The 21,054-nt window shown below is 38.5% G+C and overlaps 2 protein-coding genes across 3 annotated transcripts in view; one reads left to right on the plus strand and one right to left on the minus strand.

The window, feature by feature from the left end:
* LOC119733957 (probable protein phosphatase 2C T23F11.1) overlaps positions 1-20,482 on the minus strand; it is a 41,262-nt gene extending 20,780 nt beyond the window's left edge. Inside the window, exons 1-2 of one of the 2 annotated variants that reach the window (XM_038207322.1) lie at positions 20,382-20,482; positions 5,004-5,115 (exon numbers count right to left, since the gene is read on the minus strand). In XM_038207322.1, the coding sequence (XP_038063250.1) occupies positions 5,004-5,106 (103 nt within the window). In that variant the 5' untranslated portion in view covers positions 5,107-5,115; positions 20,382-20,482. Of the gene's footprint in view, positions 1-5,003; positions 5,116-15,085; positions 15,105-20,381 lie in introns of those variants that run through there. The other variant, XM_038207323.1, reaches the window with a different exon arrangement.
* Positions 7,842-9,273, plus strand: LOC119733956 (alpha-1A adrenergic receptor-like). Its single transcript, XM_038207321.1, has one exon. The coding sequence runs from the start codon at positions 7,850-7,852 to the stop codon at positions 8,948-8,950; it is 1,101 nt and encodes a 366-aa protein (XP_038063249.1). The 5' UTR covers positions 7,842-7,849; the 3' UTR covers positions 8,951-9,273.
* Positions 20,483-21,054: the final 572 nt, after the last annotated feature.

Genomic DNA, 21,054 nt, shown 5'->3' on the forward strand with positions numbered 1-21,054 from the left:
TGTATTTAGTCAGCGTACAGTAAATAGTCGTCTGATATTCAACAAAGAGTCGTCGGATCTCAGCTCGATATTTGTTGAAACGTCAAACAAAATGGCGGTCGTGCGATGCAATTTTGAAGGAAAACAAGCTCTCAGTGGACTGTAAAGCTGCTTTGAAATTTCAACTGCAATATTCCAGTCTAATTCATAATTATTCAATGAATTTTCTATTTACAACTTTACACACATTGCCTCGGTATTATAATCTCGTTTATGTAATGTTTTGGCATTAAACTGGCTAAGAAAGGGACTCTTCTTATTTTGCGATGACCACCAGACACGTTGTAATTTGCGACGTGTATTAAGCCGTTTTCAAAGAAGCTACGATGCGTTCAACACATTGCAACTTTTGTGAAATGGATCATACGACGCGTCGCGAGTTGCGACATATTACACATCGTAACTCGAGTTGCGACGCGTCGCAGCGCGTCGTGAAATCGGGTGCTGGACAGTTATTGAATGACAGTCTATAGCATCCTGTAAAATCATGGCACCTGGTGTGCTGTCATTTTCAAGAAAAGTGGTATTTTTGTATCAGCGTTGCGTTGGAAAAAAAACTGGCTCTTTTCAAATACTGCTCCCAATTTATCATATTTACATGTAGTTGGTCCGCATTTTCTTTGCAATCGATTACACACCTGTGAATGGGTACAAGCCGGCTAGACTGATTCCCTGACCTTACAATTCCCCGAAGTCTATAAATTGCTCTGTTTCATCTTAACCAGTTCGCGCCGGAGTCCTTGTAATACACGAAAAAGTTTTGAGGTATTTGGCACCGATGACAGATAAATATGCTGGGAGCGAGGCCGGAAATATCTGTCAGCGACCCGCTCGCAGCGAGCGAGGCCGGAAATATGAGTGTGCTGCCCGAGGGTGATGGCTTCAACTGCCTGGCTTGAGGTCGACATGGTCGAGTGAAAAGTAATCCCGCGCCTCGTTCCGTTCTTGTCAAAATAATCCCGGCATAAATGGGTTCAGTGGGGCCAGGGAACCAGACTAAAAGAACATGAGTGGTTTTCTTGGTGTTTCCCGCATCTACGAACCCAAAACTTCACGCAAGTCAGTGTTACTGAAAATTTGACAATTTTACGAAAATGACAGAACCAAAAGTTTTCAGAATTTGGCATCGGAAAGTTTGCAAAATATTAGCAAAAATATTATAAGGCTACATGTATATGCCAGTTTTAAAGAAAATCCATATTGGTGTTTTCATACATGATGTACATGTGCATGCACATGTATGGCCATCTTGTACAAGCACAAACAGGTACGTGTACAAGTAAGTGTACATGTACACACTACAAGTACATTGTACACGTACGTGTACTTCTCTGTGTGATTGCAGGGTGTCATTTGCATCATTTCAGCTGAAGAGTGAAGAGTGTGCGCCAAGTGAAGCCACCTGAGTACCAACGCATGATTGATTTCTCCAATGCCATGTGCATGCTTGCATGCATACCGTACTGCTGGAAACAGCACTATATGAATTTATTTAATCTGCGGTGTATACATTTTCTGATAGTTTTCGCATTAGATCAACACTTACTCAGTGCATATATGGTTTCGTACATGTATAATTTGTGTTTTTAAAAGGGCCCATACAATGTAATTTTTAAAATTTTATCCTTGAAAATGCACCTTTGTGTCCGATTTGACCTTATTTTCAATTTTCGTTTTGCCACTTTGAAGGGTATTTTGGTGCGGTTTTTAGTTTTTAATGCTAATGCAAATTTCCATGTTCATGAGCGAAACTGCGATGACATCCCGGGCAGAAACCTCAATGTTACCATGGTTACAGCTCTTTCAGCACAAAAAGTTGCTAGAATTGTAGATATTTCGCGAGAACAATGATACCCCGTGTCAAGGTCAGGCCACCCGAATTCGGCCAATGTGTTCCTAAAAGAAATTCATCGCACGGACCCTTTAAGGCATTATTAATATTTATTCAAAAGGTAAAATATAGGCCTCCATGTTACACTATGGCACAGGTTAAATTGCAGTTTTGAAATGATGCAATTTTGGTTTACTGTTTCAATGGAACTATAAGTTTCGGTTGCAATGTACACACTAATTGTTAAGAATGCACACAAGGCTATCAATGCACTATAAGGAACAGAGACGCATCTTCTTGAATTCAAGGCACCGGTACATGTACATGTACATTGTACTACAGTCATGTACATGTACAGAATGCATGTACTTGCATGGGCCTTATTCATGAGATGGCCATTTTTGTCGAGTTCCCTCATTAATTGTTACATGTAACTGTTGAATGGGACTATTTATGCAGGCACAATGCAGCCTTATTTTACTGTCATTTTTATTTTAAATATGGCTTTAAAAATTAGGAATGTTTAATTACAAATTTTAAATCATTCGCTGAGGCAGACTGGAATTGATTATAAATTAAGTTGCTTTCAATTCTCTTTGCAAGTTCAAAAAAATAAGATTTTACCTCAATTTCAATTCAATATGGCCGACTCCTGAGTCCTGAATAAGGCCCATAGAAGATCACGGAAGCTGCAGCCAGAGTTCAAGCCAAAACTCAACCCACTCTAAGATATTGGGATGAAACCGATCAATCACTGACTGGATAAAGTTTCCACACAATACGAATCCCTGTGGTGCTTCTGTTGGACAAGCTGTAAGATGAGCGAAACCACATACATGTACTGCATGTGAACTGGACAGTTTTCAAGACAACATGGAACACGGGCTGCGCTAGTGAACCAAACCAAAACAAAAATTGACGGATGTGTGACGTTGAACAACAAGTCCATTTCCTTCACACACACAAAAATTCATAATTTTGCAAAAATCTTTTAATTTGAAGTCGATTTTACTGAACACATAAATTTCATGCCTACAGTGTATAGGTACATATTATGTATGTACCTAGGCACATATTCAAACATCTGTGTGCATGTACATGTATGTGATGCCATCAAGCTAAATGAGTCGTTTGTCGACCCTGGTCAATTTTTGTTTTACAGATTTGAAACGAGCACAATCTCAGCATTACTGCTGTGAAAACCGCATGCTGATACCATCTTTAGTTAAAAAATTATGGAGGTCGGAATGCTAAGAGATGTGATGAAGTGATGTGATGAAGTGGCCCTATTTTGGCCTGTTTCCAAATGAAAGTTCCCGACAAACGACTCATTTAGCTTGATCACATCACATATTGTAATTTGTACATCGTTCACGTACTGTAGGCCCTACAATTGTACAATATGTTTAACTGTACTGTACACATTTTGTACACGTATACAAATTTTGTACATGTGTGCACATACATCATGCAAGCCAAGGAGCAAAACCTGCATATGTGCAAGTACTACCATGACTGCATACATGTACATGTACATGTACAAAACAATGATACACATACATGTACACCAACATGTACATGTACATACACACTAAGCAAACAGAGCGGAAAAACAAACAGTATAAAAACAGCACAGATTATTGAACTCAAATCTGCGGTTGCTATGAATGCATCCAATATCAACACAGCCTATCCCACACTTTGGTTGGACCACAAATCAAAGTCCTGCAGTTAGTGGCGACAGGTGCACGATGTCAGCCGATTGGTGCATGTAATATCAGATGAATACAACTCGTGTTCTGTTACATACTATGTAGGACAGAAAAAAAATTATGCCAAGGAAATATTGTTGTACAATATACTGTACAGTATGTTATAGATTCTTTAGGCATGGATGTACCGGAACATGAAATGTAATCTTTGCACATTCTCGGCAGTAAATGTTTAAAAGTATAAATGAGAAGTGGGTCACTAAAAGACACTTGATGAGAAACAGCCCATTCCAGATGAAATTTCGCTCACATTTCTATCATGTAGGGATGCGCAAACCGGTTCAGAATGCCAGTGATGTTTCCTACACCACAGATCAAACATAACATACGAGCTGCAGTTCCTACACCCAATCCGTTACTTTTTACTTTTCATATGACCAGTTCAGTGCTCAGTGAAAAAAAAAACATGTTAGATGTTGCCAAACTGATTTGCGAGTTGGTTTTGTGTTATCGGAGAATGTCAAGTGCTGATGCAATATGCAATCATCCGATGCATCGCAAAGTTACAGACAGTGTATAATGTACACACGATACATCAGTTTGAGATGGGACAACTATACGTGTGCGTTTGTTTATGGTGTAAATCGAGGACACACACGTGCAACATCATCAGTGAATCGAGGACAGGAACCAAATCGAGGACGACCTTGATTAGAAAATGTGTACAAAACCAATGAGAGCTGTTGCGAAAAAGTTACAGTACAAACAAAGGAAAAGGGAAGAGGAACAAAAGAAAATTCTCGATTTACACCACAAACAAATGTGGGTGTACTGTACATGTACATGTTTGTCATTTCTCGGTAGTGCTGGAAGTGAGCCCTCAGGATTGGTTTAGGTTTGGTTCAGGATTGGTTTAGGTTTGGTTCAGGTTCGGTTCGGAAATTTTACCCGAACTTTGGTTCGATTCGGGTTCAGCAGCAAATGAGAACGTAAAAATGAGTTGCTGCAGGAGTAATATCTGTTAATTGTCTAGGCATGCATAATAAACCTTTTTAGGAACCCTTTGTAGGACCCAGTTCCGTGCCAGAATAAATGGTCCCGTGTGTTGTGTGATGCACGTTAAAGAACCCAGTAACACTTATCCCTAAGAGAAGGTGTTTGCCCCGGTGTTTCTGGCAGTGGCTGCAATATGCGCCGCAGCACCTTGTAAAGCCTTATAAGGTTCTACATAATGGGTCTCATATTTCTCATAAACTTCATTTACCTGTCTTTAACAATAGACATAATTTCAAGCACTTTGAGTACCTAATTGTTGGTAGATACGTGCGCTATATAAAACTCCCGTATTATTATTTATTATAAATTGCAAGTGTAGGGTTAAAAGTAAGGAGTTGCCGCTGCACAATGTTCTCAAAGGATACTGATGCGCCATCCTTGCATGCAGGAGGAGCCCACTTTGAACATGTGGTTCTCACATGCCGAGGTCTCCTTGGCTGTCACGGGCTCGGAGAGTGTCTGCCCCATCCCAACTATCTGTCAAAATAAACAAAGAAAGGATCAGAAATTATAAATGTCATCTGGCCTTGTACTATGATAAAATATTTCCTGTAATAGGATATTGGAGTTAATTCTTCTTTTCATGGATTTAGGGGTTTAAACCTCCCTCCCCTACCTTCCAAAGAAATCGGTAGAAAAGGGAAATACGGAAAACCTTTTTAATGGACCTGGAAGTTAACCTGATTTTAACCTAACCTTCCCAAATCTACCCCCTCTTCACTTTGGGGATTTTGGTAGACAAGCAATGAGTACCAAGTCCATCGAAATCCACCTAACGTAGTGGTGGTCTTGTGGTGGATTTCAGCAGATTTGGTCCCATATTGTGTGAAGCAGGGTCAGTGATGGGTTTTGGCAGACTTGGTCCATAAGTAAAAGACACTAGGGAATTAGAGTTAATGTAAAGTTCACAGTACACATTTGGTACGTGTACATGTATGTACACCACGATATGGTATTTTGCATCATGACCACCCCCCCCCCCCCCAAAAAAAAACTCCCCCAAAACACAGTGTTTTTCAATTTTTAATGACATAAGTGTGAAGTGAAAAACGAGGAAATCAGCTACTCCGAGGAAAAGTTGCATGCCTGCCCTATCCAATGATGTCCAGAGTCCACTCCCTACCACTTTTCATAATCTTTCACAGCCAGATAATTGTTTCCCTGTAAACCCTCCCTCCCTCCGATGAAAACATTTTCTGTTTTTTCTTGCTGTACTGCAAAAGATGAAAGCATTTAAACTGTACTTACATGTACATACATGTACCAAGTGCATAAAATGAAATTAAAGTCAGACATCAGACATTTGCTGACCATGCACTGTATTCTTTTTGACAAATTCTGTATTGCATTGGGTTCTATGCACATGTGTACAGGTCCATGTACAAGTTGTATGTACATGTACAATGTATGTATGCATCTGAAATGCAGATTTCTTGGGCCTATCATTTCACCATTTGCAGTGCATGATGAGGACTCCGCTCAAGAGTACATGTACATGCACACCTACATTGTATGCATGTGTTTTCTGCTATGCACATACATGTATATTGTGCAATTTCACATACGTACATGTACAACATGCATGCAGCCTTTAACGGCCCGGCCCCAGTAATATAATCAGTACACGTACCGGCACGTACATGTTTCCTACAAGAGAAACTAATACGAGGTCAGAAATCTTTTCAAATTCTTCGTTATTGTGGTATTGTTCAGTGTCACTGAACCACTGTCAATGAATATACCCAGTCTTAACTGGTACCCAATATATTTGATGGTATTCTCAATATAAATTTGTCTAAAGAATAGTCCTATTCATATGTGATCTGTGTGCATACCGGTACTGTGTTGCGTCAACTTAATATCCGTGTAGAAAAAAAGTTTTTCTGTTTGTAAAGAAAAGAATCACACCCATTTGAATGTAAACCCTCTATGCGTGACCTGGCAGGACAAACATCAGTAATTTAGGTAAGTATGTTTTCATGCATGTAATACCTTTGTTAATTTGAAAAGCAAACCCCGCTGTACAGGAGGCTGAGGAAAAGTTGGGCATGAAAGTTATTGTGTGCAGGAAAAACTCTAAATAGGATATACAAATGTAACTCTTAACACATGTGCGGTATGCATTGAGATCCAATCAACTGAGTTTGAACTAAAGATCTTGAGAACCAAACAGTGTACATGTACATGCACATCATGTACATGTATTGTACTTTGATTGAAGATTAAATGCAGAAACAATTGGATGAATATATGTACACTAATCGAGAAAGTACATAGTGCACTGACCCTAGATGTACAGTGCATGTTCATGTATGCTGCAGAATTTTAAAAATTCAGTACTGTAGGACCCAGTACAAAATTCACATGGAATCGTGTACATGTACCGTACTTTGATTGAAGATTAAATGCAGAGACAACTTGATGAACATGTACCGGTATGTAAAATAATCCAATATGTACAAAGTGCACTGACCCTAGATGTACAGTACCGTACATGTTCATGTACTTACAATGTATGTATGTTTTTGCAGGATTTTAAAAAAATCAGTACTGTAGGACCCAGTACAAGTTACTTTAATTGGAACTTCCATGTCTTTTTTTTTTTTTAACCCTAGGCATTCTTGCTAGGATGCAACCTCAATACTGCAAAATCCTCCAACTGCCTCCATGTACATTTTTGTAAAAATTATATGTATACAGCCTCAATCCTCCAAAATCATCTGACTTTGAATGTGGTCCTTGGAGGGGTGACCACTGTCTCAATCCTGCAAAATCCTCCGGTAATCACTGTCACTGGCAGAGCCAGTGACATCCTGGAGCAGTGCGGAGGATTTCAAGTATAATATAGGCCTAAATTTACGCACAGCTGAGCAAAAATAACACAAGGTCTGGGCTATTAAAGACACAGTGCATCCTCCAAAATCAGCCAGACATTTTTGCCATATCCTGAATCCTGCAAAATCCTCCCTTTTGCAAAGAGGATTTTGGAAGGAGTTAACCCTAACTCCCTAGGGGGTATGTAAAATTGTATTAAAAATGGAGGATTCAAGTCTGTTAAGGATGGAGTCGGGTATTATGGATTTTAATTCATTACTCAATTACTTTTTTTTTTTAATTCTTCAATGTTTCCTTTGTTTTACACTTTTGCTTTCCACCACTTGCCATTTTCACAGACGCCTGACTGATGCTGATGTTACAATCTCAAGTCACTATGGCAACATCATCTGACCTTTTCCCCACGGAAGATCTTCCATCTACCATGCTTTCCACTGGACAGACGATGCTCGTAGATGGTCGCAGCTTTCGTTTTGAGGACTACACCCAACGAGTGATCATCGCCACCGTCACCAGTCTGGTCACCGTTTGCGGTATCTTCGGCAACTGTTTGACCATTCTAGCAGTCGTTCTGTCCAGGAAACTCCAGACCAAGACCAACGTGTTTGTGACCAACCTTGCAGTGGCTGACTTGGTGACGTGCCTGAGTGCGCCTTTCACGGTCGTTGCGCTACTCAGTAAAGATGGCTGGCCGCTGCCCGAGCTCGTTTGCTCCCTGGCGGCCGCCATTGGGTATACCTGCCTGTCGTGTAGCACCATTACGCTGGCCGCTATCGCCATTAACCGATACATAATCATCACTAAGCCCATGCGGACCTTCCAGGCTGTCTATACGCCACGCAAGATAGCTGTGATGCTGGTTCTGATATGGGCGTATCCTATCCTCGTCTGTTGTATTCCCTTGTTTGGCCTTGGCCAGTGGGGCTACTCGGACAAATACAAGACCTGCACCCAAGACACGACGCACGAAACCTCCGACTACTTCAGTCTCGTGGGGTCAGTGCTGATCTTTCCAATTCCCTTGGTGGTTCTATTCGTCTGTTACTACAAGATCTACCGGCACGTCACCGGGCACGCCAAGAAAATGCAGCAGATGGAGGTGGAGCTGACGACAACGGAGAGCGTGTCTGGCCAAAACGTGGGTGGCAGCACCCACGAGCTTAGGAAGAGGAGCAGCAGTATGGCCAGCAGCATCAACCGAAGACAGGTGCAGATCACCAAGAATCTCTTCATGGTGGTGTGTGCCTTCGTGGCCTGCCTGGCACCCTTCGCCATCGCCCTGGTCATCCCGCCCAGCGACCCCGTCATCCCCTGGACGGGGATGTTCATCATCTTCAACAGCATGGTCAACCCTCTCATCTACGGGTTCAAGCATCCCCACTTCAAGGAAGTCTTCCGTCGGATGCTGCGGTGCCAGTGCCACATGATCTCCGAGCCTTCCGGTATCTTGAGGAAGATGCGATCGACAGTGCACTGAAATGACGTCTTGGAAGGTTCAAGGTTTGGGATGCACAATGCAGTGATGCTGACACTAGTTTAAGACTGCCACACGTGTGCACATCTCAAAAGGAGAACAGTGAAGGACAAGTACAAATGTACGTGTACACAAAAAAATTAACCTACAATGTAATACTACCAAACAATACGAAGCAAATGACTACAGGAGTGTGTTCAAAACGGAATCAACACCACTGAACACTAACAAAATATAGTTTTCATAGTTCATGCAAGTGGAATATAAGTTAACCTACAGCTTTATTAAATTACCAGAGCGCTGACTTGATGTACAAAGTGATGCGTGCTTTGTGCATCCATGTTTGTGCACAAACCTATGGAAAGCTCAAAATTGTGTACGGCTTTTGTACGGCTATTTGCACATCTGCGTCTGTATTCTATAAAGGGGGAATTTTCGAAGCCGATGCGCCCAAAACCGAAACACACAGTAACCAAAATCAGTAAATGAGCGTTTCATTTTGCTCTGCGCAAACAACGCAAACAGGTGCGCGTATCCACTGCAGATAATTTTTGCCTTGGCGTTATTTAAAGGGAATATACATCATTTGCTTTTGCTGTAATTTTCAGAAATGGATGGAATTGGGGGGTTGGAAATATATAGCAAATATAGTTACACTGACTTTTATGAGGTTTTGGGTTCGAAAATGCTTTAAAAACCAAGAAAAACAATCATTTTCCTGTAGTCTGGTTCCCTGACTCCATATAAGAAGAAACAGAGCAGTTTACATACATTGGGGAATTGTAAGGTCAGGGAACCAGTCTAGCTGGCTCGTACCCGTTCATAGGTTTGTAATCGATTGCAAACAAGTGCGATGGTCAATTGGGGCCAGTATTTGAAAAAAAAGCCAGTTGTTTCCAACGCTGATCGGCCGATCAGCGTTGGAAATTGATACAAAAATACCACTTTTCTTGAAAATGACCGTATACCAGGTGCCATGATTTTACAGGATGCTTTACACTGTCATTCACTAACAGTCCAGCAAGGTATTTCAAAATGATTTGGTAGTTTTATTTTTTGATGTTTGCAAATGTTGTATTTTCCCTTTAACTGTCATGACGTGCTCAAGTTGTTTGCGTGTACGCGTTGCATTTAGACTACACTACGCAAAAGACTACGCAAAATTCACTCCACCTAACTGCATTATGTTCTTCAAACATGCACATGAATTCAAAATGTCTACGCCCAGGACGGCTTTAAAAGGAAAATACAACATTTGCAAACATAAAAAAAATAAAACTACCAAATCATTTTGAAATACCTTGCTGGACTGTTAGTGAATGACAGTGTAAAGCATCCTGTAAAATCATGGCCTCTGGTATACTGTCATTTTCAAGAAAAGTGGTATTTTAGTATGAATTTCCAACGCTGATCGGCCGATCAGCGTTGGAAAAAACTGGCTGTTTTTTCAAATACTGACCCCAGTTGACCATCGCACTTGTTTGCAATCGATTACACACCTATGAACGGGTACAAGCCAGCTAGACTGGTTCCCTGACCTTACAATTCCCCAATATATGTAAACTGCTCTGTTTCTTTTTAAATGGAGTCAGGGAACCAGACTACAGGAAAATGATTGTTTTTCTTGGTTTTTATAGCATTTTCGAACCCAAAACCTCAAAAAAATAATTGGGCAATTCTTTGGTAACGGAATTACGGAATTTTGTCACTTTGTCAAGGATTATTCTTTCCCAAGAAAATATGTTCAATGCTAGGCAACTAATCTAAACATGGAAAGGGAGCCAAGACCCAGTAGAATTGATTGACCGCTAAAAAAAAAAAAATCCCACAAGATTACCCTTTTAGGGGCGGAGCTTAATATCGGTAACGGAATTACGGACGGAGGACAAGCATATTTGAGTTCTCGCATAAATTAATAAAAAAACCCTCTGAAGTTTTGAAATTTTAAAATTGGACACAACCTGTTATTTGTAGAGTTCAGGGGTGTTGTTAACTACAATGCAGAACAAAGTTGAAAAAATAATCACTCTTTTCATAATTTGCATTTTAATCACGGTAACGGAATTACGCCTGGGCGGTAACGGAATTACGCCATAGGTTTACATGTAATAGGTAAATGCAATACATTAACATTGAATTCAACATAAACTCATCACAATACAAATTTTAGAAGTATGTAAAATGCCACAAGGGGAAAGCTCAGTGAAAATAAGCAGATCAAAATGTAAATGTAGGCCTAAACATGTCTGGGCTTTATTTTTTAGGTCAAAGGTCAATGTCAAATGAAAGCAGTCTGGTGATGGCTGCATTGCCTGTTAGCAATGTATATTTATTTTTTAACGAAAATCAAATTTTACTATGAACAATTGTATTATCGTATTTCACTAGTTTATCGTGGAAAATACAATAAAACTGTACTGGTTGGCATCTCTGAGCAAGGGAAGATGTTAAGTTATGCCAAGTAGAAGTACAAGTACAGTCTGGTACTCAACTTTCATATACCTGTTGTGGAATATATTTTCTCTGGGTACCAGACAACGGCTTTGGCAACATATTTAAAGGGAATGTACATCATTGGCTTTTGCTGTAATTTTCAGAAATGAACTATTTGAGGGGTTAGTATACATGTAATAGATCAAATATTGTTACACTGACATGTTTGAAGTTTTGCGTTCGAAAATGCTGGAAAACCAAGAAAAACAAAACTGTTCAAGTAGTCTGGTTCCTTGACTCCACTAAAGGTAAAATGGATCAATTTATAGATGCTGGAAAAGTGGAAGGTAAGGGAACCAGACTAGCTGGCCTGCACCCGTTCATGAACATGTAACAAATAGGTGTAGCAAACAAAATTTGGACTGGAAAGAGTGTAAAGTTGGAGCAGTAGTTGAAAAATAGTTAGGTTTTTCCAACGGTGGTCGGCCGACCACTGTTGGAAATGTATACAAAAATATCATTTTTTTGAAAATTACTTCACACCAGGTGCCATAATTTTACAGGATGCTTTAGACTGTCATTTACCAACATCCTAGTAAGGTATTTCGTAAAATCTTGGTAGTTTTATTTTCTGATGTTTGCAAATGTTGTATATTCCCTTTAAGCATCCAAACAATTAGCATTTTTTAAATAGTAAAAAAGAAATAGTAAAAGTAAAAAATATCAATGGAACACCTGATTATTTTTAATTGTATAATAGCAATTAAAGAGGGAAATGATTTAACAAGTAATTTAGTATTTAAAGTTATTGTCCAAGGTTTACATGCAAATCTCCTATTTAATATGTCATGTATATATATGTACATAATCTGGGGGAAGTGTGCATACTTTGTGCATGCGTAATTCCGTTACCGTAATTCCGTTACCGTTTCGTAATTCCGTTACCACTTGGAAAAATGCCAAGAAATTACTATTTTAAAGTTTTTATTTTTCATTTATGTTTATAGTAGGGTCTTTTCTCAACATAAATGATTTGTAGAAAAAAAACAAGAAAATTTGTGAAATAAGTAACTTTTGCCATTTTTTCGGTAACGGAATTACGTGCTAATTTTGACATTTTTAAATGAAGGCCTACACTATATATATATATATATTTAGATTTTTAGATTTTTTTTTTATGACTCTGAGTAATGTTAGTAACTTGTAACATCATAAAATAAATCAAATCTTTTCCCTATAATTCAGAAAGTAATACATACACAAAATTTTATTTTTTTACCAAATCTGAACGTTTTTAATCATAAAATGCAAAAATCACTGTTTTTACCAGAAATATGTATTTTTTTTTAATTTCGTTTTTTGACCTGAATTCCCCATTTAATTGAGGTCTGAAAAAAGTACAAAAAAGGTTTAATATGTAAATATTTATTTTTGACATTTTTTGCTCTCCCATGGAGAATTGCCCAATTGTAACTTTATTTGCTATATATTTCCAACCCCCCGATTCTATCCATTTCTGAAAATTACAGCAAAAGCAAATGATGTATATTCCCTTTAAAGTACATGTACATGTATCTCTGCACGTAAGAACGCGGAGTTAGCGCTCTAGTAATTTAATAAACATGTAGCTCTATGAATGCAACCCAAATACATCCCACTTACATACATGCAGCTTTGTTCGGTTTGGACTGGTAGTTCCTTTAAAGTTGTTTTTTTTAAAGCAATTTGGTTGTAAACAGAAACGGTCATTCCCTATGGGATGATCAGCAAAAAGGCCGACACGAGTTTATGTGTACTTTGTCCATTGTACGTACATTTATACTGTATACAAAAAAGAGAGAGTACATGTACATGTATGCACAATTCACTTTTTGTAAACCCAGTATACAAGCAGGAATCACAATGTACCAGTACGTGAGATTACGTTTGCTAATATAATAGATCCAACTTTCCGTACAATTTCCAACGTTGCATTAGGCATTAGCACATGTTATCAAAGTGTAGACTTAAGTTTTCTGCAATGGAGAACACATTTTGGAGATCACGTTTACAAATTACAGTTTCCCTGGACCAAATTCTTCCACGCAGGCTGTACAGTCTAGGCTTACGAACCTTGACTTTAAAAATAAAAACATGTGCCCGCGTATATGACACAAATGGTAATTGGAAATCTAAGATTGGCACTGGCTGATCGAGTTTCATAAACATATCGCGTCGATCACAACAGTGTGGAGTTCAATTTTGCTTAAATACGCATTTGGGTGAATAACGATCAGTTGTAATTTTTAATCAAATACCGTATATTCTACGCTTAACCCTCCTAGATGCAAACATGCATTCTTTGCAAAGTTGTCCCTTCAGTCAAAATCGATCATTTGACTGTTTTTAACAGTTAAGAGCTTTGATCTCAGCCTACATAAAGCAGGATTGACTGGCTGTGACTGTTTATGCTTTGACTGCAGCTGATGATAAGCCAGCTGTGCCTACCAGTTGCCTGCTTTTGTCTGCTGACTGAATTTGACTAGTCAAAGTGATTGCTTGAAATATGAAGTGGCTGTTGGTGACTAGCCTGTGTTACAAGTATAGGGAAGTGGATGTTTAAATGGAGGAGGGTCAACCTCGTCCCCAGTGCTTACTTTATTTCCAACCGTGTTTCCAATAGTAAACCCTGGATAGGAAACTTTCTTCCTGTATCCTGATTGGATACCGCAATTGGCTAGTAATGGATTTTTATCGTGTACTTGGTGCTATATTATTCACAACGTGCAGTACGTGTTTTCGCGGTCATTCGTCCACGCCTTCTCGAAAATACTAATTTCCTTTCCAATTTGCTCATATTAATATGAAATATGATACTGCATGTTGTCTCGATAAGATCGTAACAGTTTGATTTCAAAAATCGTGTTTTCAGAATTCACGCCGTGCTCGCGCTGCTACGAATCGACTCTGTTTTTACCCCAGACACCGCAAACAAAAACAAACGCTAATGTGTAACGCATAGCCAGGCACCAGACTGTTCCTCATTTGCATACGTGTGCAAAAATCTTGCACATGCAAATGATCCAATACCAGGGTGAGAGAGCAGGTAGTGGTGGGCGCGTACTGCTCGACACCCTGGGTACGAGGTTGGGAGGAGGGTTAATACAGGTATTTTTTTAATATGTTTCAGTATTTAAAGGCTTTACATACATGTAAAAAATTGTTTTACTTTTTTTTGTAGAATAGCTGTAGCACAAAGTATTTTTAGCTACATGTAGATTTGTAAAGAATAACCGAATTCATCCTGAATATTAAGTGTCACTAAGGTAAAATACATTTTTAAATGACTAGATTAAAAAAAAAAATTGTATTCTTAATTTTGTGGATCCGACACAGTTTGTGTGCTGCCATGTACAGCACCATATTGAAAAACAGAATTGGCCTGGAAAATTATCTTGAATGTATGCATAAATGAACATGTTTACTGGAGGTGTGTACATGTACATTTGTGTACATGAAGTCCTTTGTACTGTGGGATGATCATTACATGTTTACTCACGTACATGTACATGTACACTTCACATTTTATACCATGTAAAATACAAATGTACATACATGTACTATGAACATGTACCTCAACCATAAATGTACATTTCTACATACATGTACTGTACATGTAAATGACCATGACTACAGACATGACAGAGGAGAGTTTGTTCTAAGTACCAGATGTCAGTAGGTGGATTTTCATCAGCAAGATCAATATATGCTAGTCAGTGATCTGTGTCCTAATCAGATTGACCTCATAAGGTCACTTACTTGAGGATGTCCAGTAAAGATGATGACCTTCAGCATTATGTGAAGGCTTTGTGTATACATGTACACTGACATCATTGATTACCCCCTGCTGCTGTTTGCTGCTGGATGCCATTTCAAGCCAGTCATTTTGCTTTGCATACTTGTATACACAGGTATTGCTGCCCATATATTCTGACAAGATGCAGGTGTACATTCAAATGTACATTCAGTACATGTGTACATTGTGTACATTCAGTACATGTACATGTAGTTCAATGTGCAACCTGTACAGTAGCCTAATTTGTACATGAAAGAATTGATGTACATTTGTACATGATGTACATGTACATGTACATGTACATGTACATGTACATGTACATGTTTATACACCCTTGCTGGGAGTGGGAGATGCATATTGTACCGGTACCTTGTAGAAACTAACATTACGATACATATAAGTACGTGTACAGTCTATACACCTTGCATGACTGCACCATGAAGGAAAATGATAGATCTGCACAAGATTACAATATTCTTATTTTTACTTTTGTATCCAATCATCCAATGTACAAATGTGCATCTGACAATTTAAGACACAAGACAATGTAAAATGACCGTTTCTAAGCTTGGCTAGTTATATACATGTACATAAGTATACTTATGTAACAAATTGTTTTTCTATAAAACATGATACACACATGTACACCGTGACATTCTCATGATTAGCTACCGCATGTTCGTCAATGTGCAGGCCTGCAGATTATACGTAATTGCGTAGGTTTTTTTTATGAGCAATAGCCACCCATCCAAAAGAAATGTTCATAATATATGTTTGATGGCCATATGAATGCTTGCCAGGAACAACTTGTAACAATTTCCTGTTTAAAAAAAATCTGTCTTCCTTTTATAAATATCTGATATCATTTTAACCGTAACATATTCCAGACACAAAATTGCAACATAATCCCAAAACAGTTTCATGTTTCATCGTGTTTTCAATATCATGTGTACATAAAAGGCTTTATAACCAACTGTTCTGCGAAACAATTCTGCTGCATCAGCAAAATCATCACAATTTTAAACAATGCGTGAAATAGATACAATTTGTACGGATTGGAGTATATCTAATGTTTTGTACATAAAACACACATGCCCACTGCACTACCGGCCGGTATCTCTACAAGTGAAGGATTAGCTAACTGTCCCTAACTCACCTCAATCCTCCAAAATCCTCATGGCACTTTTGGAGGATTCTGGAGGATTGAGGATGAATGGTGTTTGAGAAACATGAGGATTTTGGAGGATTGAGGATGAATGGTGTTTTAGCACATGAGATTTGGGAAGATTGAGGATCATGTTTGAAGAAGAAGATGATTTTGGAGGATTGAGGATGAATGCATTTTTGAGGCAGGACTGTCTGAGGATTTAGAAGGATTGAGGCGCTGGGTATCCTCCATTTGTACATTGAGTGCAAAATTTTGGAAGATTTTGGATGGTTCTTAGCACAGAGGCCCTAGGGGGTTAGCTACATGTACATGTACATGTAACTTTAGTAAATTAGTTTCGCAATCTCAATTTTTCCAAAAGAGGAATTTTGTTTTGTTCTGTCCAAATTCTACAGTCGAGGGACTAATAACAATTATACCGGTACATGTCTGTATGCGCATGAAGTGCACATAGACAACTGCGTGAGCTACATGAAGCTGACGTCCTACAGAGAAAAGGGAAATCATTCGATCCTGCTCCCATTGTGGGCATCCAGCCTGCCTCCGCTAGAGGGTTTCAGAAATGTTTGTAAGTGATCCATAAGATCTGCTGCACAGGCATCCCTTTCTGCCCGGAATAGCGCTGGCAGCGCCTCCAGCTGTGTGCATACCACAAATCGTTTCCGCGGAGGAAATATGCGACCATTCACAGTTTTAGCAGCTCCAACTGATGACGTCTTCAAGAGAGGGAAATGTGTGTTGCCTACATAATGTACATGTACACTCATACATGTACATTTTGTACATTGTACATGTACATACGTGTACACACATACATACATTTGTATGTACATGTACATACAATGTACACTGTACATGTACAGTATCGTGTCCTCAGTGAATGGGGTCATGCGTACATTGTGCATGCATTGCATTAGTGCATCCTTTTCTGCATCGGCCCAAATTAACAAGTAGAATTTACTGTGATGTACACGTGATGCCACTGTTGAATGCACAAAATTCATAGGAAACTGCAGAGAGTTCAAAATTTTACATTGTGTAAACTGCAACTTACCTACATGTGTTCATGAAATATGACAACTTACAATGTACGTGTAGTCAAGGTCTTTATGCATAACAGTGCAATACATTGAACATCAAACTTGGCAAGTTACATTTTAGGTACTGTAGGATCTGAGGTTAAATAAACATGTACACATGATGCTTAAAGCAATGCTGGGGTACATGTACGCACATGTACATCTGTAATTCCGTATTGTATGTATTGACAGACTAAAAATAAAACTGTTCCTTCTGAAATGTTGCCATTTTGATGTGAAAACTGGGTATGTTGAAAAATCATTTTCCGACACTAAGGAGCTAAAAGATTTTTGGGAAACTGCAAACTGGCAATGAAACAAAAATTATATACATGTACGTGTACATAAAACTAAAATGTAAATTAACTGTTAACCTGTATCGTTTCGGTTTGCGGTAACACCATGTGGTAATAACTACTGCTTAGAAGATATTTGTTCTGAAAAGAACTTGTCCTGCTTATTATCAACTTTGCTAAGTAGTTTTTTGTTCTGATAAGAACAGTCCTGCTGTAAGTTCTAAACGAACTTGTCTTTGGTCTCAACGTTTCGACTAGCCTGCTCTAGTCATCGTCAGGAGACTGAAGAACTGTTAACCTGGTTAAATCGTCAGGAGACTGAAGAACTGTTAACCTTGTTAAATATGCCAGTAAGTTTCATGTATCCAGCATGCATCTTTCTCCAAAAATACATGTACTGTAGAAGTTTGAGTATACATTATGTATGTAAATGTACATGGACATGTACATGTATCAACCAATGGTGTACTAGGTACGGTACCGGTACCTGCGATACATGTAAATGAATGAACTTTGCCAATTTCTGTGTTGATTAGAAACTGTGCTAACAAAGAACAGCAAACACAAATCGCTTCAAGGGGGTGCAAAATCCACATTAAAGTGCAGCTCTGAGCAGCAGAATTGGGTTACACACGTACACGTATGCATAAAACACTGTGAACTAATACTAGTAGAGCCTCATAATGCTGTATGGCATCCAACTCGACAGTTTGACGACCAAACTATTGAGTGCCATTGCAGTGTGGAAACAGCATCCAATCCAATTAATTAAAACCAGGAACAAATTTTCAGCTTTTTAAAAAAATACAACACTATTTTGTTTTTGTAATTTTTTTCCCATTGTATTGATCCTCAAGTTTGCTTTGGGAATATTAACTTGCAATGGGAGGTCCAATTTATGAAGGACTGAAATACAGGTAGATTATAGAACTACCAAATTATTATGAATATACCTTACTAGACTGTTAGTGTTATTGAATGATAGTCTAAAGCATCCTGTAAAATCATGGCACCTGGTGTGCTATAATTTTCAAGAAAAGTGGTATTTTTGTATCAATTTCCAACCCTGGTCGGCCGATCAGCGTTAGAAAAAAACTGGCTTTTTAAAAAAAACTGCCCCCAATTTACCATTTACATGTAGTTAGTCCGCATTTTGTTTGCAATCGATTACACACATGAACGGGTACAAGCCAGATAGACTGGTTCCCTGACCTTAATATTCCCAGACATCTATAAATTTGTCAGTTTCATTTTACGTGGGGTCAGGGAACCAGACTACAGGAACATGATTGTTTTTCTTGGTTTTTCAAGCATCTATGATTATGAACACAAAACTTCAAACAAGTCAGTGTACATGTAACAACCTTTGCTATATACTAACCCCCCCCCCCCCAATCCATTCATTGCTGAAAATTAAAGAACACACACAAAAAACACAAGATACAAGATACAAGATAGTCATACAATTATATTGGGAAACTACAGTACATGTATGATGTAAACCAACATGTACATGTACACGTATGATCATGTAGTGAAATGCAAAGAAACATGAAAATAATCGGCCTAATTCAAACAAAATTCAAGTTGGCCTGCAAAATGTTTTTGGTCTCAAGAAAGGCTGTATTTATAACTTGAATGTACATGTGCAATATTGCCAATGTACTGATATAAGGCTTATCATTTGTAAACATTGTTTTTTGTAGATCAAATATAATTGGGTAATATTATTGGCAATTGTGCAGTGTACATGTGTAGGGCCCCTGTTTAGTTTTGATGAAATTGGAGTCAAGGGTGTTATTCATTACTCAAAAATGAACTTTTCAACCTAGAACAGACTTCTCTCAATTCTAATGAAACCTTTTGTAATTTTGAACAGTTTCTTTGGGTAGAAATTATGATTTTAAATAATTTAAAAGTGGATTTTGTTCCCTTATATAGGGAACCGAACCTTTACACGATCGCCATATTATTAACTGGAAAACACCAGAAAACAACCGGAAAATAACAGGAAAACAACCAGAAATCAACCAGAAAACATTACTAAGGAAACACCGGAACACACTGGAAAGCAACCCAAAAAAACACCAGAAAACACAGGAAAACAACTACACACTGCGAGTTGATTTCCAGTGCTTTCCGGTAGGCCTAATGCCGGCGTATGAAATTTGAAATGTCTTTCAAATTTTTTCAGTCCTGAATTTGTTTTAAATTGTTTTTTTTTGTATCCTTCTTATTTGTACAAATTTTGCAAAGCACCGACAACAACTAGCAAAAATTTTACTAATCATCTAATCTAATCATCTGTACATTCATTTACTAGGCCAACTTACAATACATGAATGTGTGAAGTGAAGTTCAAATTATGAAGCAAAGTTGCACCCGTTTGCAGACGCATGTAGGCCTAGGCCTACAGCGCCATTGATCGAGCAGTAAAACACGGCACAAATCCACTCGTGCACGTATGCTCTTTGCCTGCGCAAAAAGCTCGCAAGGTTCAGACATCATATTTTTCACGTAGCTGAAACGAACCTAAGTGAAGTCACAGACCTGAATATTAACAAACAAATGGTGAACACAAGACACAATTTTCGAAATGTCATGAAATTACGGTCTCACTTACCGCTAATGTGGTCTTTTTAATCGATTTACATTGACGAATTTACCCGTTAGCGTACATCCACGAAATAACCAATAATCCAATGTGGAAATTTTTGCAGCGCCCTCTGGCGGCGAAAGGCTGAAAGGTCGGTAGATGCCACCGCGGCCACGCCCCCTTGAGAAACTTGCAAACTATAAACGGGATGGGATAACCGGTTCCCGCCCCAATAAATAAAAATATCAACATAAACGGTAATACATTTAATCCAGAAGCCCAACCGATAACGGAGGTACCGAGAACCAGTTTAAACTTGACACGTACACAGGAAACTATACAACACAAGAAATATTGATAAAGCTACAGGGTGGGTCAAAAACAGGGGAACCCAAACCCAAAGAAATATTTTTCATATTTTAAAAAAAATGTAGCACCAAAAATAATTATGACTAGTAAGCCAATTTAATCCACTACTTTCAGGTGAAAAACGATTACTTCAATTGCTCAATCCCTTTATATTATATCACCATTTAAACGAAATGACCCTGAAATCTGTTTCATCCAAAAATGTAATTTCAAGAATTGACATTACAATTGTCTTCAAACATCACCAGTGATAACATCTCAGTTTATAAGTTAAAACTATTCAACAAAGTCTTTCGCTATTAAAGGCCCGTCTTTTAAAAAAGAAGAATTG

This window comes from Patiria miniata, unplaced genomic scaffold, assembly GCF_015706575.1.
Source record: "Patiria miniata isolate m_02_andy unplaced genomic scaffold, ASM1570657v1 HiC_scaffold_26, whole genome shotgun sequence".
Lineage (NCBI taxonomy): Eukaryota > Metazoa > Echinodermata > Asteroidea > Valvatida > Asterinidae > Patiria > Patiria miniata.